Genomic DNA, 26234 nt, shown 5'->3' with positions numbered 1-26234 from the left:
TAAAGAACACTAAAAACATACATTTAACACATACTAAAAATTAAACATTAAATGTGACTGAGACTAGATGATCAGCCATTGACTAAAATCCCAGCGGCTGAGAATGCTCAGTCGTTGGCGGAAATCCTAGATGATCGACAGATACAATGGTGTAGCTGTTGGAGCCACTGCCTCACAGCTCCAGAGGCCTAGGTTCATCCTCGCCTCCAGAGAACCAGGCTCACCTTTACCTTAGGCACTAGTCTGGAGGTAGCACATTCTCCCTGAGACCACGTGGTTTTCCACTGAGTGTTCCTCCCACATCACAAAGACATGCGGGTTAGTAAATTAATTGGTCACCCTGAATTGTCCCTAGTGCGTAAGGGAGGGGTAAAACCTGGTCGGAGTTGATGGGAATGTAGGGAGAATAGATCACAGTAAAAATTAGTGGGGGGAAATGAGCTGGCATAGACTTGAAGGGCTGAATGGCATCCTATGTCATATGGAAATATGGAAGCATATGGATGTTCAATCATTTTCTAATCTCAGGCCCTCTAAATGGACAGACCCTGAATATGCGCATTCTGTATTATTTTATAGCCAAACAGTATGGATACTGTTTCATTAAGTATACTCCCTGATTGTTTGTCAGTGGCAATAAGCATACCTTCTGTCAGTCTGACAGAAGTCAGTCTGAAGAAGAGTTTTGGCCAGAAACGTTGCCTATTTCCTTCGCTCCATAGATGCTGCCGTACCCGCTGAGTTTCTCCAGCAATTTTGTCTACCTTCGATTTTCCAGCATCTGCAGTTCCTTCTTGAACAGCAAACCTTCTGTGTTTGCTCAATAATAATAATTCCAGGTGATTTGAAGGCTCAGTCACTTTTGGTGTCTCAATTCTTGGATTCAATATTATTATAGACATAGAGACTGCGCTTGTTTATTCACCCAGTACAATCCCAGAGGCCACGACTGAGCTGAATCTCAGAGGCTGCTTTGCTCAGTCACAGAGACTGAGGTCTTTTTGGACGGTGAATGGATCAAGAGGTGTGGAGACACACAAGAGATATGGAGACTGAGTGTGAATTGAACCAGGCACTGATCTCACTGAGTGGTTGAGCTAGCTGGAGGGCCAATGAAAACTGGGACAAGGATAGATGAGTACTCAATGTAAAATGTCAAAGGATAGATGAGTACTCAGTGTGCTTGAGTACTTGATGACTAATTTTACTTCCTTTTCTTGTCCTGAACTATCTGAAGAATTCTGGTGCCACAGTTCTGGAGACTAGTGCTTCGGGTTGTATCTAGTTGGTTGATTGGTGTTTCAGGTTGTCTCTGACTAAGTGCCACAGCTGAGGTAATGCTCCTCTCGTGAGTCTGAGCTGCCTGATACACCAAGCCCACTTTACAGACCCCTTTGCTTGAAGATCTGCTGAGATGTTGCTCTTTCTTTCCCAGCTTTCCCCTTCCTTATACCCACCCAACAATATAGGTAGTAACTGACACTACAGCATGCTACAGCACACTACAGCACACCACAGCACACTACAGCACACCATAACACACCATAACATGCTACACCATACACCAATCTCACAGGCAGCCACTGCCTCATTCTTTTTTTTTGCCAATCCACTTGCATTGCTCCACTGAAGTTTGTAATGCTGTGCCTGAATTAGAATGAAATGTTCACTGTTTGAGTTGACGCGTCCAGCTGTGCAGTACTGAATGAGTTCAGATTTAATTATCTTTAACAAGGCATTAACAAGCAAGATGCTGGTATTTGATCTCTACTTCGCTGACGTTGACTGATCCTGTCTTGCACATGTGGAAACCTACTGAGCACTGAGGAGTGGGCTGGTGATGTTACTGTACTGCACCTGTTTACTTAACTAAGGGCCTGTCGCGTGTCATGGCAGGACAGGGCCGAGCTGACTGGTATTTGTGTCAGGATATTTCAGGGAATCTTGTAGTCATCTGTTTCACGGTTCAAACGGGCACAGGTAAAAAGTGGTACCCCAATGATTAGTGACACCAAGGTATAACATAAAACAAAGTTGGAAGGAGAAGCACTTTAAAATGTATAGAACATCGCTGGGAATTTGGCTTTTGATTTTCCCAATGCAGTCAGAATACTAAAGATAATCTTGAAAAAAAAAGAGATTTGTTACAGACCTGGAATGGTTGGAAATACTTTATGGGCAAGAATCCAAAAACCTTCAAGTGAAAACGGATTGTGTTGAATTTCTTTAAAAATTAACTCTGGTGTGAAAGAAGTTGTGACATTTTATGCATTTGTAGAAAAATATTTCCAGTCTCTCCTTCCGTCATAAGTAACAGCTTGCCTTAAATGCTGTTAATGTTTCAGAAAGGAGAGAATTGATGCAAGCAGTTGCGAAAATACTGATCACAATTGAGAATGAGATCAAAGGGGCAGTGGTGCCTGAGATGGGGGTGATAGAAAGACAGTTTACAGAGAGGGATCCAGGTTTAGACTGAGATGCTCAAGGCTTGCCTGGCAGATGATAGAGTCGGAGGAAGGGGCTGAAATTAATGTCTAAAGAGAGTGAGTAAAGGAATGGCAAAATGGACAGCACATTGGAGGATTTATATATTGAATGGAAATTTTGAGCGCCATTTAAATGGGCAATAAATAAAAGACAGGGTGAAATGAGATTGATGGAATAGAGGGTACACAAAAATGCTGGAGAAACTCAGCGGGTGCAGCAGCATCTATGGAGCGAAGGAGATAGGCAACGATTCGGGCCGAAACCCTTCTTCAGACTGGGGCAGAGACCTGGAATGGAATAGAGACCTTCCTTAAATTTAGAACTTTTATAGGGTGCAGCAGCCTGCAAAAGGAATGCTACAATCAGACGAATCAAATCACCATCGTCACTTAATCTAGAGATGAGTCTTTGATGATCAGAATAAACCACGTTTCCCATCCAGCACAGTGTATTCACACAACAGCTGCTTGCAATGTGAAAGCCAAATCGAAACGCCTTAATCATTCCAGAACCAAAAAAAAAGTTTGCTAGATTTCTTATTTCTTCTCATTTACTGTTGGAGTTTTTAAGTGAGGTATTTTAGAGTTATATATATATATATGGTTGGAAATGGCTCTTGATTTCAAATGCAATAATAAAAGTTGCATTTCCAGGAAATATCGAACTTAATATTGTGCAATTCACGTCAAGTTTAGTTTTTCTATTACCTGTACATGTCTTGGTGCCAGAAAAAAAAAATTTGTGAATCTAAAACCCCTTCTCGCGGAGCCAAACAAAACACAGATGGTCGCTGTGACATTCAGCCATTGTAAACTTGGTCCGTTTTGGGTTTTGATTTCCTGTTATGATCCAAGTGTCTCAGAGCCACTGCTTTGCACAGAGTTGACATTTGGTTTGACAGGAGTACGACAAGGCAGTACATCTATTTTCCTATAAGAGTCTGTACCGCATGCCCAACACTGTCGAAGGGTTTAATGTGGTAAGAAAGAGCTGGTAAAATTGAAGGTAGACACAAAATGCTGGAGTAACTCAGCGGGTCAAGCAGCATCTCTGGAGAGAAGGAATGGGTGACGTTTCGGGTCGAGATCCGAAACGTCACCCATTCCTTCTCTCCAGAGATGCTGCTTGACCCGCTGAGTTACTCCAGCATTTTGTGTCCACTAACAAAGGGTTGCCTGCTATCCAGCTACCTGCTCATTGTCTCTTAATTCCAAGACAAAATGGCATTCCTTTTCCATGGACCATCTTCAATTGATAACCGCCACAACATTGTCCACCTTACAATTAACAAACCTAAGGATGAAAGAAACAAGAGCAGGCTTGTGGTGTCATTTATCTGGGCCATTGGCTAATCTCGGAGTCGTTATCCAACCCCATCCACATATTCCGTAGTCCCACAATGCTCAAACATATATCAAGCTTTACCATAAAGCAACACAGTGAAAGAGCTTCTACAGCTCTTGATTAGTACAGGTGTCAGAGGTTATGTGGAGAAGGCAGGGGAATGGGGTTCGGAGGAAGAGATATATCAGCCATAATTGAATGGTGGAATACACTTGATGGGCCGAATGGCCTAATTCTACTCCTATTCCTTATGCCCTTATGAGCTCCAAAGGTCTGCCTTCATCTGAACAAAGACATTTCTCCTCATCTCTGTCCTAAATAGTTGACCCTTTATTCTCCAATTGTACCGCCCAGTTCTGAACTCCTCAGTGTGGGCATGCAACCTTCCTGCATCTAAAGCACCCAGTCATTTAGAAAAATCTTTATATGCTCATGAGACGTCACCCTGATTATAACCACTAAAGAGTATAGTGCCAGATTTCTGAATCTCTCATCATATGACCACCCGCCATCCCTGGAACCTGTCGAGTGAACCTTTGCTCCATTCCCATTATAGCAAGTCGGCTCTTCCCAAGCTGATCCCAATCCTCAAGGTGAAGCCTTGCCAAAGACCTGCACAATTGCAACAAACCCTTTGAAGATCTTTGCTTATAATTTGCTACCTGCTTTGTGGCTCTAGAATCTATAAGGATGCAGGCCTGTAGATATATAACCCTATATATATATATATATATATTGTGTGTGCGTGTGTGTGCGTGTGCGTGTGCGTGTGCGTGTGCGTGTGCGTGTGCGTGTGTGTGTGTGTGTGTGTGTGTGTGTGTGTGTGTGTGTGTGTGTGTGGATAGATAGACAGATAGACAGATAGACAGATAGACAGATAGATAGATAGATAGATAGATAGATAGATAGATAGATAGATAGATAGATAGATAGATAGATAGATAGATAGATAGATAGATAGATAGATAGATAGATAGCTACTGTGATAGATAGCATTGTTAAATGTATGAGCAGAAAAGTCTCCCTTACTTTTAGCTTTCCGTGTAAAATGTGTAATCTTTGTGGTAGTCCTGTCAGATACCAACAACAATACCTATGTTTTTTGTATGGAAAAAGAGGGATGGAGATTGCAGTACATTACAAAAATGTCAGTTGAGTTCAATTTGTTCTGTAAATAATGGTGATGTTGCAACCTCTCTATGGACTAATGCCTGCAACATCTGGAGGTTTCATCCTTAATTCTTTCTTTATTTTTGATCTCAGTGGCCCCTAAATGGAACTGTTAGCTCTCCTGCTAATCCTCCTGGGGGTCAGTTCATGTACTATCCACAAAGCCTGCTTTTCCTTCACCAATACAACTGCCCATAAAACTGAAGCCAATGCAAGAATTGATTAAAACTGCCACAAGCTACAGCAGCTTTTCTTAACCCTTCTCCTACAATTGTGGACCTTTCCTTTACCGGTCCTGCTTTGTTCTGGCCTTTTCTTACCTCCAGTTCCCTCCCCTCTACTTTCAGTCTGAAGAAGGGTCCCGACCCAAAATGTCACCCATCCTTTTTCTCCGGAGATGCTGCCTGACCTGCTGAGTTACTCCAGCACTTTGCGTCTGTCTTTGGTGTATACCAGCATCTGCAGTTCCTTTCGACACATGTCCATTTGCCTATGGATCTGCTGGGACAGAGATCATTGAATTTTTACGGGATGTCTTTGTGAGGAGAGAGAGCAGGAACATGAGGTTAATTTGGAATTGTTGCAGTAAAGAGTGAGCAAAGACACACTGGGCTGAATGGCCTTGTTCTGGGCTGCCTGGTTCTAAACCTGCTGGTTCCAAGTTCTACGCATGTCGATGGCAGTGACTTGCTGCACAGTTTCAAGTGGAGTTGCAGGAATTACTCCCTTTGATTTTACTAGGCATCAGATCATTAAATATTTAAATAGAAAATGTCTGGGCTTGATGTCATGTTCCAACGTTTGTTGCCAGCTGCGATGCTTATATTTCATTGCAATAAAGTAAATTCTGCTTTCCATTTAAGAAGCACCACTCTCCTTAACAACAAAGAAGAAATGGACTGTGAGGAATGGAAATTGAAATTGTTTGTGAGCACTAGGGTAAATATTTGGGGACATTATGTGCAGTGAGGGACCCTGTGGTCTACAGATGGGTCCAGGCCATTGGCCCGCCTGTGGGCAGTGGTTCGCTGACCAATTTTGTCCGTGCCACCCAACATTCATATACAATAATTACATGGGGCTCAGTCAGGACAGAACAGTCATGTGGAAAGGAGTTTAAGTAACAAAACAGTGGTGAGCGGTGACCCATTGTGGAAATGAGAGGAAAGGCTGAATACGAAAAGGTGAACCCAGGGCATTCACAGCAAAGGTACACAAAAATGCTGGAGAAACTCAGCGGGTGCAGCAGCATCTATGGAGCGAAGGAAATAGGCAACGTTTCAGGATGAAACGTTGCCTATTTCCTTCGCTCCATAGATGCTGCTGCACCCGCTGAGTTTCTCCAGCATTTTTGTCTACCTTCGATTTTCCAGCATCTGCAGTTCCTCCTTAAACACATTCACAGCAAAGTCAGGTGGCATTTTCTTGTGCAAAGGTATCAGAGGAATGGAATTTGATTTCCGCCCCCAACTCTCCCGCCCATCCCACCCTTAACGACCACGCATGCTGAGTTAGCTGACGATTTCAGTTCTCAGTGATTTCGCTTTTTATTAGGTGAGGGTGTTGAGAGACAGAGCGGAAAGGTGGAATAGTGGAGATAATCATTTCAGATAATGGATATGATCATAGCAGGTACATGGGTAGACAAAAAATGCTGGAGAAACTCAGCGGCTGAGGTAGCATCTATGGAGAGAAGGAATAGACGATGTTTTGGGTCGAGAACTTTCTTCAGATACATGGTTCTGCTTTATTGGAAGCAGTTGTCTAACAGTTTGTGTGTTTGTCCACGAGTCAATGACAGACATCTATCAGGTTGAGTTGGGTCGATACAAGGCCCACTTTAGTCTTCAGTAAAGATGTTTGAACCAGTTGAGTTTTCCAGTGTGTCCCCATTCCTAACTCCAAAGTTTAATTCAGTGACAGAAGATGCGCAAAGTCTAATGGAACTAATGCTGTTCCTCATGTTACCATGTCTCCAACCTGAATCCCTGACTGTAGTGATGTCGAACACCCAATTGAGAAGTTGATCACAAATTGCAAACATCACAACAGGCTTCTTAAAGGTTACGATATGTGCCATTTGTTTATTTTGCCATTTTAAAATATTTTTGGTGCTCCGTTCCTTTTGCAGTTAATTTTCAGAATTTTTAGAAATTTTCCAAAATAATGCATAGTTTATTTTTCTGCTGATGTCTGGCTAAATCCATACATAAATGAGAAGACTTTTCAAGTATCGGCAGAGTTTTCATATTAGTGGGGACGGGGACACACTGGAAAACTCAACTTGTTCAAACATCTTTACTGAAGACTAAAGTGGCCCATGTATCGGCCCAACTCAACATGATAGTTTCCTATCATTGACTCGTGGACAAACAACCAAGGTGGATAACTGGTTCCAATAAAGCAGAACCATGTATCTGATACAAGATCATGGACTGTCTTTTCACTGCGTCTCTAGTTACTAAAATTAAGATTTAATTTACAGCTTGCTCATTTTAAAGATCAACGCAAACCTGCTCATTGGGAACCTACTGCAATTTGGACGAAATGAAACCTGGTGAAATTGGGTAGGCTGGAAACTGAGAAGAGGAATGAGTTCCTCAGACAAAGAATTGTCAAGAAGTTTAGGCAAGGTAGAGAAAACAGGGAGGGATATCCATATTCATTTACAAAAATGGTGGCTTTCAAAAGTAATTAATTTGCCATTTAACATGCCCCAATGTAAATGATTCAATATGATAAAGAACCATAGACTTACTGAGGACTGAATGAGATTGCACCTTACCATTTTCCATGGAGAGAGAGTGAATGGGACCATGTTCATCCAACATATTTTACAACAGTCGTTCCTCTTTATCGAGCTCTCTCTTCTCCATCTCCCAAAGCTGGCACCATTGCCCATTGGAGTGGAGTCAACTTCAAAGGCAGTTGAGCCGGGGGAAAAAAAGCTGTATTTGTTAAAGGCTTTCAATTTATTGCTCTGCAAATAATTAACTTGATTTTTCCAACTTTCACATGATGGATGAAATCTAAAAGATTTCAAGAATGTCCTCTTAAAAACCTAAAGTCAAGACAGAGGGGGAAAGCTGTTTCCTGTCTCAAGTCTTTAAATGCCAGAATTCATTTATTTTTATTTTCTTGGTTATTTCATCCACAAGTGTCAATTAAGAGGAGAATCAGCCCACCATAATTCCCCCAAAGCATTCTTCTGAAGTTGGCCATTAATGATTTCCTGTGATAATTACTCTAAAGTAGAGGGGGTGATGAGCATTTGCTAAAGCCTTTCTGATCAGATCTCACTTTGCATTGACCAGACGGATACAACACTGAGGAGCTTTTCTTCAAGCCAAAAGGGAACAGGAAGCAAACAATAACTTAGAGCTTTGACAAATCTATTGAGGAAAAAAAAAAGCAATAGTGTACTCCCATTTGTGGCCTTCTTATTAAGCAGGAAATTGCACCCTGTCCGATTCCAGTAAACTCCTCCATGCCTGGCAACTGATCCTCTCGCCCTAAGGCGCCTCCTGAAGTCACGATCATGAAAGAGGTCCAGTTCAACACATCGCCTCCACTTTAATGTCTTTGAGTTGATTATTGGCCAAACATTCTAAAATAGGTTTCCTTCAGCAAAAACATTGTAAAGCTGACTCCCTGAAGCGGCTGGTGAGAACGAGGAGGAAATATCTACGTTTGCTTCGATTTCTTGGATTGTCACCATCTGAAGGGAAAGTATCCAAATACTCAACTCACTGGAAGAATCCAAATGCGCAAGTGCTTTGTTGTGGGGCCTGTCCAATTTATTGTTTTTTCACAAAAGGAGAATTCCAGGCTTGTTCAGGCTGCTCACCACCAAGGGTGGAGTTGCATGGGGAATATCTGACCGGCGGCTCTATGAAGGTCTGGTCATTCCCAACATCCACAGCCATTGTTGGGAACAAGGTGGAAGTCTTGTTGAACTTGGACCTGGACCTTGTCCTCCACTGCTGGCCTTCGTCTTGCATTGAGCACAGCAATGCTCAGCTCTAGGCTCATCCTGGACATGAACGGCCCATTCCTGCCAATAGTGTCAACAACTGAGCAAAGAAGCACAGATAAACCGCTTGTCTTCACTTTATTTTACGAATCCTCAATATTTTTAATTTCTCTCATCTAAATGCGTCTTACTTCAGCTTCTTTTTGTTTGGTTATCTTTAATTTATTAAATTACTTAAGTTGATTTTTAAATGTTCCTGATTATTAGGAACGCTTAAAAACAATTAGGAGAACCTTCGACAACAATGAGTTGTCAAAAAGCCATCGGAGCAATCTGGGGCATCAGAAGCTGCTGAACCTGAAGCCTGATCACTGCTTGTGGACACTTCATTGCCAAGGATGGTCACAGCAGCAGGATCTGCCTCTAAACTTCATCCCCTGGGTTGCAAAAGTAATGGGAACCAGAGTTTTAGTTCAGGAGGGGAGTGTGACTTACAGGTTGGCTCAAGAACAATCTCACCCAATGCTAATAGGATTTGTTCACAAAACAATTCTTAACCTGGTGATTATAATGAAATACATAGAACAGTACAGGAAAAAAACAGGCCCTTCAGCCCACAATGTCCATGATGCCAAGATAAAAGTATCTCTTCTGCCTGAACGTGATCCATATCCCTCCGTTGCCTGCATATCCACGTGCCTGTCTAAAAGTCTCCTAAATGCCACTATTGTATCTGCCTCCACCACCAGCCCCAGTAATGCATTCCAGGAAACCACAACTCTCTGTGTAAAAAAACACTTGCCCCTCCTTTAAAATTATTTCTTATCGTTTGCAGCCATCCAAATCTCTTCACAATTAAAGTATTGCCGTGATCTGTAGTGACTGTTATTTGGCAGGAAACTGCTGCAGCTAATTGATGTTCAGCAGGATCCTACAAGGACTAAATCGTAAGCTGTTCCCCCTGCTGTTTGTACCATGGGGCTGGCAGCAGGGCCAAAGACAAAGGAGATTCACTGGCCTCATTCACCCAGGGAGAGCGTAGGGTGGAGTCTGCCAGTGTGCTGCGCATAGAGCAGGGGGCGAGACAGTGCGGGGCGAGGACGTGAATATTGAACATCACTGGCTTGCAGGTTCACTTCAGGAAATGTTGTCCTTTTACCGACACCGTGCGCTGGTCAGCAAATGCCTGAGTGTGAGGACACTCTGGAAGGTGCAGGAGAAAGATGCTCTGATTTGGATCTCCAGCCCCTGCTGAAATATCCATAAGGTATCTTAGGCCTGATCGAGGAACAGGCACAAAACAGTTACAACAAAAGAGGAATGGGTGACATTTTGGGTCGAGACCCTTCTTCAAGTAGTTGTGGTCAGTTCATTGGCTATATTTAAGAGGGAGTTAGATGTGGCCCTTGTGGCTAAAGGGATCAGGGGGTATGGAGAGAAAGCAGGTACAGGATACTGGGTTGGATGATCAGCCATGATCATATTGAATGGTGGTGCAGGCTCGAAGGGCCGAATGGCCTACTCCTGCACCTATTTTCTATGTTTCAATCTGAAGAAGGGTCTCGACCCGAAATGTCACCCATTCCTTCTCTCCAGAGATGCTGCCTGTTCCGTGAGTTACTCCAGCTTTTTGTGCCTATCTTCGGCTTAAATCAGCATCTGCAGTTCCTTCTTGCACAGTTACAACAAAACTCAGAGAATCCATTATCTGATTGTTCAGGAATCCTCAGGGTTTGGAGTCTGGCACATCCCTTAGTTCGGAATGCCAGCGGGTGGTGTGACCAGGGCCAGGGGCCTGGGCTACGTCCCTGTTGGTCTCCAGAGCCAGGGTTGGGAACAAAGTTTGACAGTAAGTTGGGGAGATTGTGGCCGGAGAGCTTGTAGAATTCAGCCTGGTTTTGACTGAAATAGACAAACTGAAACATCACAGGTTAAACTTTAAACTTGTCATGTTAGTCAGTCATAAAGTCACAGAGCATGGAAACACGCCCTTTGGCTCAACTTGCCTATAACAACCAAGATGCCCCATCTACACTAATCCCATCTGCCTGCATTTGGCTCATATCACTCTAAATCTTTCCCATATATACTGAAAAAAACATTTCAATTAAAACGTTTAAATACTACTGTGGCACAGGGAATAATGGTGAAATAAAAATGTGGGGTCATTGTTAGGAGCACCATTTAATCTCCTGGACTATCCGCTGGTTCAGATTAAAGGGGGTTCGATTGTTGGAGATTTTCTGTACATAGGAACCGTTCGCAAGACAGTGGGTGAACACATACAGAATACTACACTGAAGCTCAGGGGCTCATTTTCTGTTTGTAAGATGAGCAAAAAATCTGGCTCATTTCAAGACCAGAAGGCAGGAGATTGAGATTGAGAGGGAAAGATAGATCAGCCATGATTGAATAGTGGAGTAGACTTGATGGGCCAAATGGCCTAATTCTGCTTCTATAACTTATGAAGACCATTATTCTTTACATTCTGGGGCTCACTTAGGACAATGGCTTATCGTCTCATTCAAAAGACAGCATCTCTTGACAATGTGGCACCCTCTCAGTGCACCGCTGAAGTGACAGATTCAGGTCTCTCTGTAGAGGGCTGTGGACCCACAGCGCCCGTTTGGAAAGTAGTAATGGACTCCTGGTGGAAGTGGGCTGGGGTGCAGCTGAGGGATAGTTCTGAGGAGCTGAGGCTCAGTTGGATCTGTATGAGAGCAGATCGAATGTTCTTGCTGATGGTGTCTCTCAGTAATCCAAGTATTGCCATCTGTTCTTTGTACAACACCCACAAGCAAACAAGCCAAGACTTCCAGTGTTTTTGTAATTCCTGTTACCCTTGTCAGTGTAATTGCTATTTATAGGTGACTTGTTGAGTATTAAAAACAGGGTAGATGTTCAGACTGAGCCATCTGGTGGATTCAGGCCAGATAGTCACCTCTTCTGGCAAAACCAAGTGATGATGGTATGGAATAAAAGGAACTGCCGAGGCTAGTTTATAGCAAAGATCGACACAAAATGCTGGAGTATCTCAGCAGGTCCATTTTCACCAGTGAGGCTGCCTGACCCGCTGAGTTATTTTTTGTGTCTATTCAGTGTTCTGCTGATAAAGGAGACTGCAATTCTGAATGTGTATTCAGATTTAAATCAGTTTATTGTCATATGCCCCAGGGTGTCATATGGTCTAGGCTTGGTCGCATGAAGCACATAAAGTACACAGCGTATATGTTGACGATGGTCACAACAATAAATACAATGTTGAGGGCAAAACAGCGGAATAGTGTATAGATTGTAGTGCAATCTGAAGTAATGCAAAGCTACTTCAAATGGCACTGCTAACTCTCACATCGGCAGTGAGTTGGGTGTGGACAACCGTCAATGTAAATAAAACTAAAACAGGGACTAAAATCCCAGCCGCCCAATTCTCTGGGTTAACAGCTGCATTAACTACAAAACCCATCAGTCACCCAGCGGGGTTTCCAGAGTTCCTCGAGTGTGATCTATTTTAAAAAGGAAAAGCATTAAAGACTTTGAGGGCCCATGGAATACGACAAGTGAATGTGCTGCCGCTGTGACAGTGTGGATGGTACCTCCTCTCCCACACATCCATCACACTGCTGATCTTACGACTTGTGGCTATATACAAACAGCTGTCCAAAACATGTCCCTCACCTGGCCTAACATTTACTTTGCCAATTCCGTCTTAAGCCAAATTAATAGAATGGTTTCTGAAGAATATTTAAATTATTTCTTTCTACTCGTCTAAGATTTGTCACTTTGTTTTAATTGCACTTTGCTCTTGGGCTGTGTTGGCATTCATATGTTGTAAAGTTGGCATTCTGTGTTTCTAATTAGGTTGGGAAACTAATCCAGGAAGCAGCCGGGAGGAGCAACCTGAAGAGAGTGACGTTGGAGCTGGGAGGAAAGAGCCCAAACATTATCTTTGCAGATGCTGATTGTAGGTGCTTCTTAAAGTATTGAGTATTGTGTATAAAGGAATACTAGCACATGTACACATGTGGACGTGCGCACATACATGCAGGACCTGTGAAGTACACACACGCAAGCACAAACACACACACTCACACACAAACACACACATACCCACATACACACCTACGCACATGCAAACACAGACACACACATGTACACAGACAGACAGAAACAGACAGACAGACACACACACACACACACACACACACACACACACACACACACACACACACACACACACACACACACACACACACACACACACACACACACACACACACACACACACACACACACAGGACTCCAGTTGGGATAGAATGGACTGTAGCAATTCCTCGCCTGCGGTTCATGGAGGGAGTAATACTGATGCTTGTGTAATATGTTACTGTTTCTCAAACGTTAGCTGAATGAAGATTAAGCATCCTCTCCTCAAACATCATGTGACAGGGAAACCAGCTAAAGTTAGATGAATAAAAAACACAAAGTGCCGGAGTAACTCAGCATGTCAGGCTGCATCTCTGGACAACGTGGGTTGGTGACGTTTCAGGTCGGGGCACTTCTTCAGCAGTTTGACCACAAGCGTTGCCTGCCCATGCCCTCCAGAGATGCTGCCTGACCTGCTGTGTTATTCCAGCACGTTGAGTTTGGTATTTGTAAACCAGCGTCTGCATTTCCTTGTATCTCCAATGAATCAGGCCAACCCTTGCCTTCTGCTTCCCTGGACAGAATAAAGGAGGAGTAAACAGAGAAACAGCTGATAAAGTAGATTTATTTACTGACCAAGGAGGACTCATAAAGAAAGAATGCAATTGTTTTCTCCTGTCAAGCATTTAAAGGACAGGAAGATCTCTTAGATCGTTTCATGCTTTGGGGAATACAGTGGTATTTTGGTACCAACCTAGATATCGTCTAAGTTTGCAGATGTTGATGGTGTAAATAAAAAGGCTGTACTGCAATCTCATCATTTTTTTCGTGATATTTACTTATGCAGTTTACCATTTTTGTAAACATTTGCTGGGAAAATGTTGATACTTTGGGAATTTATTGCCCAGTCTGTTCCTGGCATTTCCGGATACAGGAGAAGTGCTAATGCTGGTTTTGGGTTCTTGTCTCGTTCTCACAGTGGACTACGCCGTGGAACAGGCTCATCAGGGAGTGTTCTTCAACCAAGGCCAATGCTGCACAGCAGGATCACGGATCTACGTGGAAGAGCCGATCTACGAGGAGTTTGTCCAAAAAAGTACAGAGCGTGCACAGAGAAGAACAGTAGGAAACCCGTTTGATCCGGCCACTGAGCAAGGGCCCCAAGTAAGATTTTTTTTTTCAAGCAAAGCAAACAAAAATATGACTGTGTCAATATTCATCCACTTTTATTATGGAGGAGATTTTTGTATCATGCTGTATCTTAGGTTTTTTAGGAGCTCGGGACATGGGTCTTTGTTTAAAGAAAATCAAAACACAATATTCATCCTGTGCCATCCATCACATTAAAAACATCTGAAGGAAACAGTTAATGTTAATCTTAATAAACCCCGCAAATATTAGCATCACATTCCAGAGGAAGACAGACTTCTGATGTTTGTACTTCTTGGCATAAGGCTGTTTCTGCCCTGTGTTATAAGGTTGCATATTTCACAAAACAATATACATGGTTCTTTATAGTTTGATATAGTATTTTTAATTTTTTCAGTACTATATACGTTTGAGTTTATTGTGAAACGGAGTAAAGCTGTTTTATTTTTACAATGTTTTTTTTTCTCCGGTATGTTGTATACAAGACACCACTTAATTTTCCGAAATGAGATAAAAAATTTCCGCGCGCATCACGAGGTAGAATCTGGTGTGATATCGTGCCAAATGCTACAGTCATTTGGCTTGCGATGATGGATTGCTGCTCTGAAGGATTTCATTTCTTTTCAGATTGACAAACTACAATGCGATAAGGTCCTTGAACTTGTGCTGAGTGGCATCACTGAGGGAGCAAAGCTCGAGTGTGGTGGTAAATCACTGGGAAAGAAAGGCTTCTTCATTGAGCCGACTGTCTTTTCAAACGTGACGGATGATATGCGGATAGCAAAGGAAGAGGTACAAGAGTCTAAACACCCGTCCGATTGCTGTTTAAAGTGATTAGATTCTGCCATTCAACGCAACTCTTTGGAATGCTACCCTGTTGCCAAATTTTCATTTAATTCTGAGCATTTTCATGTATTTCTTTCAGATTTTTGGCCCAGTTCAACTCATTATCAAGTTTAAAACCATGGAAGAAGTGGTGGAAAGGGCCAATAATTCGCAGTTCGGATTGGTAGCCGCTGTCTTCACCAAAGATATTGATAAAGCATTAACAGTTTCTGCGGCAATGCAGGCTGGGACAGTCTGGTAAGAGATGGTATGGTGTTCCGATAGTACTACACTGGCATGGTGGAGATGGGACTGTCCTGAATGAGATTATTGACCTAATTACCCTGAGCAGTCTGATCCTTGATTCCCTTACAAAATTAGATTTGTGAAGGGGGGGGAGATTATATAGGAACTTTTTTACACAAAGGGTGATGGATATATGGACCAGAGGAGGTAGTTGTGGCAGGTACTATCACAACTTTAAAAAACATTTGGACAGATACTGCAGGCTGCAGGCCCTGATGGCATCTCGGGGCGAGTACTCAAGTCCTGTGCTACGCAGCTAGCTCCAGTGCTCACTACATTATTCAACCTCTCCCTGGACAAGTCCGTGGTCCCTGCCTGCTTCAAAAAATCTATCATTGTACCGGTACCTAAAAATGCCTCCCCAACCTGTCTGAATGACTACCGTCCGGTGGCCCTTACCTCGGTAGTCATGAAATGCTTTGAGAGGCTGGTGAAGAAACACATCTGCGCCTTCCTCCCTCGGAACATGGACCCGTTGCAGTTCGCATACCGTCCGAACAGATCCACGGACGATGCGGTCTCCCAGGTCTTGCACACCGCTCTCTCCCATCTGGACAGCCAGAAGGGGGGCTACGTGAGGATGCTGTTCATAGACTACAGTTCAGCCTTCAACACGATAGTCCCCACCAGACTGGCCGGGAAGCTAATGGAATTGGGGCTCAACACCTCCCTGTGTGCCTGGGTCCTGGACTTTCTCACCGCCAGGCCCCAGGTAGTCAAGATGGGAGGGAATACATCGAAGTCCCTCACCCTGAGCACAGGATCGCCCCAGGGTTGCGTCCTCAGCCTCCTATTGTACTCCCTGTACACACATGACTGTGTGGCTAGGTTCAGCTCCAACTCAATAATTAAGTTTGCTGATGACACTGTGGTGGTGGGCCTGATCTCAGACAACGATGAGAAGGCCTACCGGGAGGAGGTGGCTGGTCTAGCACTCTGGTGCCAGGACAACAGCCTCCTCTTGAACATCAAAAAAAACAAGGAGCTGATCATGGACTTTAGGAGGGCACATCATCCGAGGACGTACACTATATTGAGGATAAATGGGGATCCTGTGGATAGGGTGAACTGTTTTAAATATCTGGGAGTTCACATCTCCGAGGATATGACATGGGCATCACACGCCTCAGCACTCGTGAGTAAGGCAAGGCAGCGCCTTTACCACCTCAGGCAATTGAGGAAATTCAGAGTGTCTCCGAGGATCCTCCAGTGCTTCTACGCAGCGGCTGTGGAAAGCATCTTGTCCGGGAACATTACCATCTGGTTTGGGAATTGCTCTGCCAAGGACAAGAAGGCTCTGCAGAGAGTAGTGCGTTCAGCCGAACGCACTATGGGAACTTCACTTGCCCCCCTGTAGGAACTATACATCAGGAGGTGCAACTCCAGGGCCAACAATATCATGAGAGACCCCTTCCACCCCTGCAACGGACTGTTCCAGCTGCTACGGTCAGGCAAATGCCTCCGTTGCCATGCGGTGAGAACAGAGAGGTTGAGAAGGAGTTTCTTCCCAGAGGCCATTTGGACTGTAAACGCCTATCTCACCAGGGACTAACTCTACTGAACGTTTTTCCTTCCATTATTTATTATGTAAAGGTATATGTGTGTTATGATTGTGTTTATAGTTTGTTTGGTTGTTTGTCTTTTTGCACAAAAGTCCGCGAGCATTGCCACTTTCATTTCACTGCTCATCTCGCATGTGTACGTGACAAATAAACTTGACTTGACTTGACTTGACATGGATAGGATGTTTAGAAAGAACCAAATGCTTGCAGGTGGGACTAGTGTAGATGGGGCAAGTTGGTTGGCGTGGGCAAGTTGGGCCAAAGTGCCTGTTTCCATGCTGGATGACTCAATGTTGTTCACATCAGTCTCTGCTTGTGAGGATTTCAAGATAGTTTTGCTCAAATGTGATGGATTCACTCACTGTCCACATAGAATCAAAAAAGTAAACCTTGCAAAGTTTTGTTCATGTGTTGCCTACCAGGAGCACAGACTGGGAAACCTTTCTCTGAGCTCCCTACCACGGTACTCTCTTCAGAATGGAGCCTTTACAAAATGTGGAATTCCAACACATCAACGATTCGGCAAATGTTTAGTTTTAATACAATACAATACAATACAATATAATTCAATTCAATTTATTGTCATTTGGACCCCTTGAGGTCCAAACGAAATGTCATTTCTGCAGCCATACATTACAAAACAAAAAGACCCGAGACACAACACAGTTTACACAAACATCCATCACATCGTTGTGATGGAAGGCAAAAAAAACGTATCTCTCCACTGCACTCTCCCCCCCGATGTCAGAGTCAGAGTCAAAGTCAAAGCCCCTGGCTGGCGATGGCGATTTTCCCGCGGCCATTAAAGCCACGCCGGGTGATGCAAGGTCGCGCACCGGGTCTTGGTGTTAGAGCCCCCGGCGTGCGCTCGCAAAGTCCCGTGGCCATTCCAAGCCGCGCGGGGCGATGGTGTAAGGCCCCGCTCAGGTGCTCTTCAACCCCGCAACTCGGGCGGGAGAAGTCGCCGTTGCGGAAGCCCCGAAAAGCGGTCACCCAGCAGGGACCCGCGGGCTCCCGGTGCCGCCGTCCGCCAAACCCGCAGTTGCAGCCTCCGAAGCTCCGGGGGTCGGGTGGCAGCAGCGCTCCACCACAGCTCCACCCGCTCCAGACTCAGCCAGCCCCGTGACGGTGAATAGTCGACAGCTCCGCAGCTGGAACCCTAGGTCGTTCCTGTTGGAGGCCGCTCCACGTTGCAGCCCCAACGACAACGGAGACCCGACAAAGAAAAAGTAGGGTCTCCCATGCAGGGGAAAGATTTTAAAGTTACCCCCTCCCCCCCCACCCCCCCCACACACATACCCCAACAAAAAAAATAACAAAAACTACATAAAAATGAGACAGAAAATAACAAAACACAGACGGACTGCAGAGGCCGCTGCTGACGAGAGTCGCGCCGCCCACCGATTGACGCCAACATAGACGCCAACTAATCAATGAATTAATTATCAAGGAACATAGCAGCATTGTGAGCTACATTTCCTATAGCAATACGTATTTACCTTTGAAAACAAGCGAAGCGGAGCTTTTACCAAATGCAACATTACCAATTTATACCAACCGATCCCATTGGAATTTAGGCCAATCAACGCATTGAACCTGTGATGTCTTCTTAATCCTGCAAATATTTCACTTACAAAATGAATAATATCTGCATCTGTTTTCACAAGGTTATGTGAAAGGATCAAGAGGAATATCACAGATTCAATGGGCTGAAAGGCCTATATCTAAGCTCTTTCAACCAATGCTTCCCAAACCTAACACACACACGCACTCTGTAAAATGATTCTCACCCCTCCAGTCACTGTTTTGACAGATATCTTAAATCAGTGTTCTCTGGTTGCCAATCTTCTTTCCAATGGAAAGAATAACTCCCTATTTAATCCTTATATTTAAATTAATTCCCCCGTAACCTATTTCTGTTCACTCATCCTTAATATTCCCAATAAATCAGCATCCTGGTCTTGACACTGCGATGGCCCAGAAACAGGACATAACAGCGACTTATCAAGTCCAGCCAAGTCACGCTTATTATCATATGCACAAGTACTGTGCAGTACAAGTACATTGAAAATCTTGTTTGCAACAGCTTCACATAGACTCAGACTACACACAAATTCTTCAATTACACATAAATTACATGTAAATTTTACAAGACAGTGAAAAGAAAAAGACTGCGCAAACGAAAAAGAAGGCACTGACACAAAGCAAAATTGAAAAGATAACACAGGTTCCGCAGGGTGGTTCAAGAAGCTAGTAGTTGTAGGAAAGTAACTCTTTGCTGAACCTGGTGAGATGGGACTTCAGGTACCTCTTACCTGATGGTAGCAGCATTGCAGAGAGCATTGTCCTAGTGGTGGGGAACCTTGTTGATAGATGCTGTGATCTTGAGGCAGCACTTCATGTAGATGCTTTCCATGGAGAGGGCTGAGTCTACCAATTTCTCAGACGGGTTTACCATTTCTTCATATTATACTCTATTACCTTAATATTATACTCTATTTTGACAGCCATATGTTTTTGGAATAACCTCCAACTTATCCTTTAGCTTCCAAAGATTTGTATGTGTGTGTCTGTATCTGCGTCCCGTCTCCCTGTTTCTGCACCCCACTTTAACAATGCGCCATTCAGTATATATTAGTCTCCCTGACTCTTCCTTGAAAAATGCATTACTTCACACTTCTCTGCTTTTAATTTTATCTCCCATGTGTTTGAGCGGTCTGTCGATGTCCTCCTGAAATCTGTTGCTGCCTTCCTAACACGTTCTTATTTAGCGAAGAGTGTGGGTTTCTGATACAGTGTACGGGGAACTGTCGCTGAACAATGGATTCAAGCTGTCCAAGTCAGTTGGTGTGCTTCTGCCTCGCTCACTACTTTCGAAACTTGGCAACCATGCTGCAGTACAGGCTGCTGCCAGGGCTGTTGCTGGCACCAGTCGCTGGCAGGCCTCCTGCCTCAGATGGTTTCCAACCTCCACAACAGTGCCTACCTCCATCAGCTCAATCTGATGTCAAGTACGATCGTGTGTTTTATTCAAGGCTAACAGATTCCAGGATATGTGACATTATGCGAGAACATTGTTTGTATATAAGTTGCAGAGCACGACCCATTTATTTTGTATGTTAGACTTGCTCTATGAATTTTATTCTGATCTTGTTGGCGCACATCTATTTCATCCATTGCCTTGGGCTTTAGCAATGCAAGGCAATTAGTCAATGTCTCTGTTGCTCCCTTGGTGACTGAGTGGACAATGTAATGCGTGCAAGAAGAGTATGGAGCAGAGTAATTCACTGACGTAATGTTAGCTGAGATACAGATGGGCTTGTGGGTAGGAGTGGGGTGTGGAGAGGCTCACAACTTGATTTAAATTTTATTGGCCCTTCCTGTCCTGACTTGGGTTGTTTTCTGTTCAGTTTTATGCTCAGAAGCCAGCTGCAACCAATTCCATTTGGTTCCCTCCCCCCTCCCCCCCCCCCGGAGGATCTAAGGTTACCCTCTGGAATGGGCGTTTGAGGGAGGGGCTGGAAGTTTGCTGATCAGACATGATTGAATACAAAGGAAGAGAAACATAGTGACATAAAATATCACTGCACTGCCACATACAACTTCAAGTTACCTCTTCCCAGAACCAGTGGAAGCAAAATTGGAAAAGTTGAAATTAGTAAAGAGCGCTAAATAAAATGCTAAACTTGGGAGTCAATTTCAATGGTTCAAAATTTGATTCTCGGACTGCTAATGAATGGACCAATAAAAGCATTGACATGCACACCAGTACACATTGCCTCACTCACACGCACATCCAGAGACACACAGATCACTTCACTTCATCGGGTGATTGTGGCTAATTAAAAAATTAACCATGTGGAAAACAATTGGAAGGAAAACATGCATCGGGTCATCTTGGAAGCATCTTTAGTTGGGCTGAAAATATCAAATCGCAGACTCGTTAATAGCGTGCTCCAAATTTACTCATATTTTAGAAATCTTGGCTTAGCACCAGGGAATTTCAAGGAACGGGAATTATTCCAAGAACTGAATCCTTTGCACTATACTATAATTTCTGACGCAGGGCAACTTTTCATTAAGGTTTTGGAAGAGGACAAAAATATGACATGATTTAAGTTTAGAGTTGCTATCTATTCTGATTAGTTTGAGTTGGTTCTGCTTTCTCTTTGCGGTGTGTGCCCTCTTCAGAGATTACAGATTTCCAGATTTAGCTTGTCTGTACCAATTAAATTCACTGTCATTTGCCATGCGCCAAACCCTCCTGTGAATACTACTCCAAATCATCCTTCAGCCTTTCTCCAGCGGTCTTGCTTGTCGACTTTGTAGTTGAAAAAGTTTCTCGGAAAAGTAATTGAATTCAAATTAAATTCATTCTTTCTTTATTGCAGGATTAATTGTTACAATGCCTTAAATGTCCAGAGTCCCTTTGGAGGATTTAAAATGTCTGGCAATGGTCGAGAAATGTAAGTAGGTTTATAGACTCAGATTTCAGAACACCGAGTTTCTCACCAAAGTGTGCTGTTGAATTTCTGCAGACACGTTCTCTGTTAAACGTAAAAAATTAAACAATGGGAAAATCTTAAACTATGGAAACATTTCAAATATGTTTCTTAATACTGTAAATCGCATTAACTCAGTCACTCTGGTGATACAAAATGGTTTTGTATTTGCAGGGGAGAATATGGACTAAAGGAATACACTGAAATCAAAACTGTGACTGTCAAAATCCAACAGAAGAATTCTTAAGAGAGCTTCGAGGCCAGACTTGGCCATGGACACAGTGAATCCTCTCATTTACCAGCAAGACAAACACACACAACAGTGGTTGTGCAGCATATGGTTGAAGCTTTATCTTATAAAATGTAAAAAAATATATACTAGTGAATGTATATGTACCACAAATACTGTGTATTTGAAGAAAATACAATAATCTCAGCAAATTCCCCCGAGTGCATTCATTACATGGTTCCCCTTTGGTCAATTTTAGCCTTGAGTAATCTGTAGTTGGTGGGGCTTTGTCAGTCCATGGACCCACACAACACTGGGAGCTGCAGGACAAATTCTTATTTCTTTCCATCGAGTTGGGACTTGCCACGGAGGGTAAACAATGCCTGTTGAAAATGAGAGTGTGTCCTCTGATGCCAGGTGGGTTGCTGGGAGCAGCCAGAGGTAAGTGAGGGTGAGGTCAGGGTGGCATCCACCACCTTTGCTCTTCTGTAGAAAGTGGGAAAAGCCTAAGCGAAGAGAACCGCTTGCACTTGGGAAGATCTCCGAGTGGTTCTGTCGGCAGCCCAGATACCAACATCCAGTGGTGGTTTGCCACAGCCCGCTGGCCATTCCTCACAGACTCTGCCTGCGATGACAAAGTCACAGAGAGCTGGAAGTCTGCTCAACACTATAGCGAGCTCAGACTGGGAGCTCAACTCCTCAACTCATGAAAGCCAATTGTTGCTCTTCTCTGGAAAAGACAAGGAGACTGAGAGAATCCGGAGCCAGGGAAGGGGTGTGTTGCAGGGAGGGAGATTTAGAAATATGGAAAATAGGTGCAGGAGTAGGCCATTCGGCCATTCAAGCCAGCAACATAATTCAATATGATCACGGCTGATCGTCCAGAATCAGTACCCCGTTCCTGCTCTCTCCCCATATCCCTTGATTGCATTAGCTCGAAGAGCTACATCTAACTCCCTCTTGAAAACATCCAGTTTAGGGTAGAACTGGACCCAGTTGTTGGTCCCAGTTCGATCGGCAGCCTTGTGTTTAGTTTAAATGTACTTTTCTATAAAAGTACTACTTGCAGCACAGAAACAGGGTGACTCAGCCTCGTTGTTGCATTGGTGAGCTTATGTCCCACCTGAGACCTCCTCTGCCGCTGCGTCTCACACGGTGATCTCATGCTTGTATCCCTTGCCATGCTATGCTGACTAAAGATGTCTCTGTCACTGGGCTGAACAACTCACTGTGGTCACAAATTGTTCAACCTAAAGAACTAAAGGTCGAGTCACCTTTTCAATTGTCGCAGCATGTTCAAATGTCCCTGCCTGCTGCGGTCCCCCTGTTCTGATATCACTCTGAGACCGTATCCTTGCACTGTTGGCCGTCGATGGTGCAGGTGGGTTCTGAGGTTGGCTCTGGTGGGCGGCTCAGCCACAGAGTAACCGTGTGAAAGGCCGTCGTTCACTGTGTGCAAAGAGGCTCCATTGCTGGCCTGTACTCAAGCTCAGTGTGAGTCTGAGCTAAGACTTCTGCTTCCCACCTCACCCACACCTCCCCCCTCAGTGTTCGGACAGCATTTCTCTGTGTCTGATAGCAGGCAAGTGATAGTAAATTGTTGGCTTTCTTTGTAACATGTCGCCAGACGGCAAAGTGGTGGTAATGGGAGACACGTACTAATTATCACCAGGTTAAATAAAATCCCAATATCTCCACCCTGCCCAGTAACAGTAAGGTTGATTTTCCCAATTCATCGCAGGCAAAAACATAAGATGCAAACACTGAAGTGTTTCACACACTGTTACTTCCAATGAAGTATTCTCTCCTTGTGCAACTTTAAACATTTCTCCTGGAAAACCATCCGACCATCATTTATTTAAGGAGTTTCAATGAGCAGCCCATGTGTCATGCCACCAAACTCCAGGCCGAACCTCACCAAGGCATTGTCTTTTGTGAACTTGTTCAGCAATTGTATGCACTCGCCTCTGATGGGTACATTACAATTCATCACCTCTTTGCAGCCTTCACCTCTAAACAGCGTTATAAAGGCATTGAATCAAACAGCACAGAAACCGGCCTCTCAGCTCAGCTCCCCAATGCCAACCAAGTTGTCCCATCTATGCTAGTCCCACCTGCCTGCCCGTATCCCTCTCAACCTACCCTGTCCATGTACCCCTTCCTAAATGTCTTTTGAATGTTGTTGTAGTGAAAGTAGTGCATGATTCTATACTTTCTACAAGGACAAGGCCAGCAAGGTTTGTTAAAACCATGATTCCGTCAGAAACATGCCACATTCTCTTTCAGTGTAGTCTGTGATATTGTGACGTTGGTGATTAAACATTACTCTGCCACGTAGAATAAAACCCAGGCCTTGGAGGCATTGGAAAGCTCAACGCCATTGAATGATGCATCCTAAACAACACACAGTACCCCAGTCACCCAACTCTGTGCCAGATACCAAGCATTAATTGTTCTACTTGGGCCACAACAATATATATCAACACCCATTATAAATTACTATGGAATAGGAACAATGGCTCTGTGGCTTGTGCTAAATGTGTATTCTAATCCCAACTACATGACTGTACTCTGCCACTGAAATGGAATTTCTGTCACTGGGTTGTTGAACAACAAGAGTTAAGTAATGAGGCAACGTGCAGCATATATAGAAATAAAGCTTCCTAATCAACGCAGAACCTGAAATAAGAGCCAAAAAAAAATCACATAATATATGATATGAAATGGAACGATACCAAAGTACTCAGAAACATGTCTCTGCTTTAAATAGATCACTTTTATTATTGATGATTTTATCTCAATGAGTATATAACCATAGGACATTGCTCAATCCTATATTTTATCAAAAAACTTTGGGAAATAAGAGCAAGGTCCTCTCTTTTATTGCACCTGCTCTGCCATCGAATGAATGTGTTGCTTGAATTTACACATTAACTCCTAATTCCATGTCTACTGATTCTGTTGATGCTCCAAAATGGATCGCCCCAAGTATTACATACCCACAGCCATCCGGAATGGAGAACTTCTCATCACAGTCCTAAGTGGGTGAGCTCTTTCCTGATGCTATGGCCTTGGTTCTAGACTCTCCAACTCTCACCTTCTACCCGATCAAACCATCTGAAAATCTCAATGAGGTTACCTTTCACCATCTCCAGAAAACCCAGCTGTTAAAAATCCGATTAATATGTCTATTAAAACAATGAACGGGGGAATTTTATGTAAATTCATATACATCTATCTGTTAATAAAACTGTGATTTAAAGGATATTGTGCTTTTGACATATTTTGTTGTTTTGCTATAATCGCAAGGAATGTTAATCTAATATTTTATTTCATACCTTTCACTGCGCTCATATGAAAGCTGAGCATTAATGTTGCCAAGTTTCACCATTTGTGTCTTTTACTTTCTCTATTTTAAGTCACCTATGGTTGATGTCACAACAGAAGCAATAATGTGTAAATCCGTAAACTTTATACACTGATTGAATGACTGCAACTTTCTTTTTGTTAACTGTATTGCAGTTTTGAAATCATGTATATACAATTATGTACTATGAATATATAAATTTATTTTCTATGCTGTTTTTCATTAAAAAAAAACCCAAGATACATTTGGTATCGGAGTGTTAAAATTATGTGAGAGCAATTCGCCTAAAAATGTGACAAAGCTTTAGAACAGATATCAGTTGAGTTGTACTGGTTGTGACTAATCCAATATAAAAACTCCTCTTACGGGAGATTGGACTCCAGTGTCTGATTCAAATCTCTTTCCCTTTACCCGAGCTGTGTGCATTAAAGGAAGAGAACAGTTTTGAATGTGGAGACTATTGTAGATATTATTCACTTTACGCTTATTAAATACAGAGTTTGGTGGTTAGATCTTCCATCTCTCCTTCCCCCAGAACTATAATTCGATGAAAGTGTAATGGGTGCACTTAGTTCTGGCAACTGCATACCGAACACCAAGCACTGAGCCCTTGTCACATTTAATCCCCATGAGCAACTTATGATTACATTTTCAGATTGGATCCTTCCCTCCAGCTAAATATTATTAATAATTTTTATTGCAATGTATTAAAATCCATTAACTGCTCAATATCTTAACTTTTATCATGCTAGAAGTGAAGTGCAAATAATGTAAGCATAGAAAAGCCTGCATAAATATTTGGTTATTTGAGTATACCCAGAAATAGAACTGAACATTTTAGCAATTCATCCTGCAGCTAATAAAGGTTTTGTTTTGTTAAGATATCTGTGATCAGTCATTGTTATTTTCAATAAGTTGTGAAATAGAAAATGTTTGCATGCCTGTTTGGATAGCAGATGTAATGAGATCAGAATGATAATAATTTACCTGTGTGGTTCGTTAAGAAAAGGCCTGGTGATCCTATTACAGTAATCGTGAATAGAAAAGTTATTACAGTTCATCTTAATCCAGAGAGATTATTAAACTCCCTGATGCTACATCCAAATGTCTCCTAAGTACTCCCAGAGCTTCCACTTCCACCATACTTTGTGGATGCTTATATCACATAATTCATCCTGTG

The 26234-nt window shown here is 43.2% G+C and overlaps 1 protein-coding gene across 1 annotated transcript in view; it reads left to right on the top strand.

Annotated features, from left to right (window-relative positions):
- aldh1a2 (aldehyde dehydrogenase 1 family member A2) overlaps nt 1-25934 on the top strand; it is an 82200-nt gene extending 56266 nt beyond the window's left edge. Inside the window, exons 8-13 of the mRNA XM_033050625.1 lie at nt 12833-12935; nt 14094-14278; nt 14891-15055; nt 15189-15346; nt 21348-21422; nt 21633-25934. Coding sequence (XP_032906516.1) covers nt 12833-12935; nt 14094-14278; nt 14891-15055; nt 15189-15346; nt 21348-21422; nt 21633-21705 — 759 coding nt within the window. The 3' untranslated portion in view covers nt 21706-25934. The remainder of the gene's footprint in view (nt 1-12832; nt 12936-14093; nt 14279-14890; nt 15056-15188; nt 15347-21347; nt 21423-21632) is intronic.
- The last annotated feature ends 300 nt before the right edge of the window (nt 25935-26234 follow it).

The sequence above is a fragment of the Amblyraja radiata genome, chromosome 34, assembly GCF_010909765.2.
Source record: "Amblyraja radiata isolate CabotCenter1 chromosome 34, sAmbRad1.1.pri, whole genome shotgun sequence".
In the NCBI taxonomy this organism is placed as follows: domain Eukaryota; kingdom Metazoa; phylum Chordata; class Chondrichthyes; order Rajiformes; family Rajidae; genus Amblyraja; species Amblyraja radiata.
Note: the sequence above shows the minus strand (reverse complement) of the source record. Positions and strands in the feature narration are given on the sequence as shown.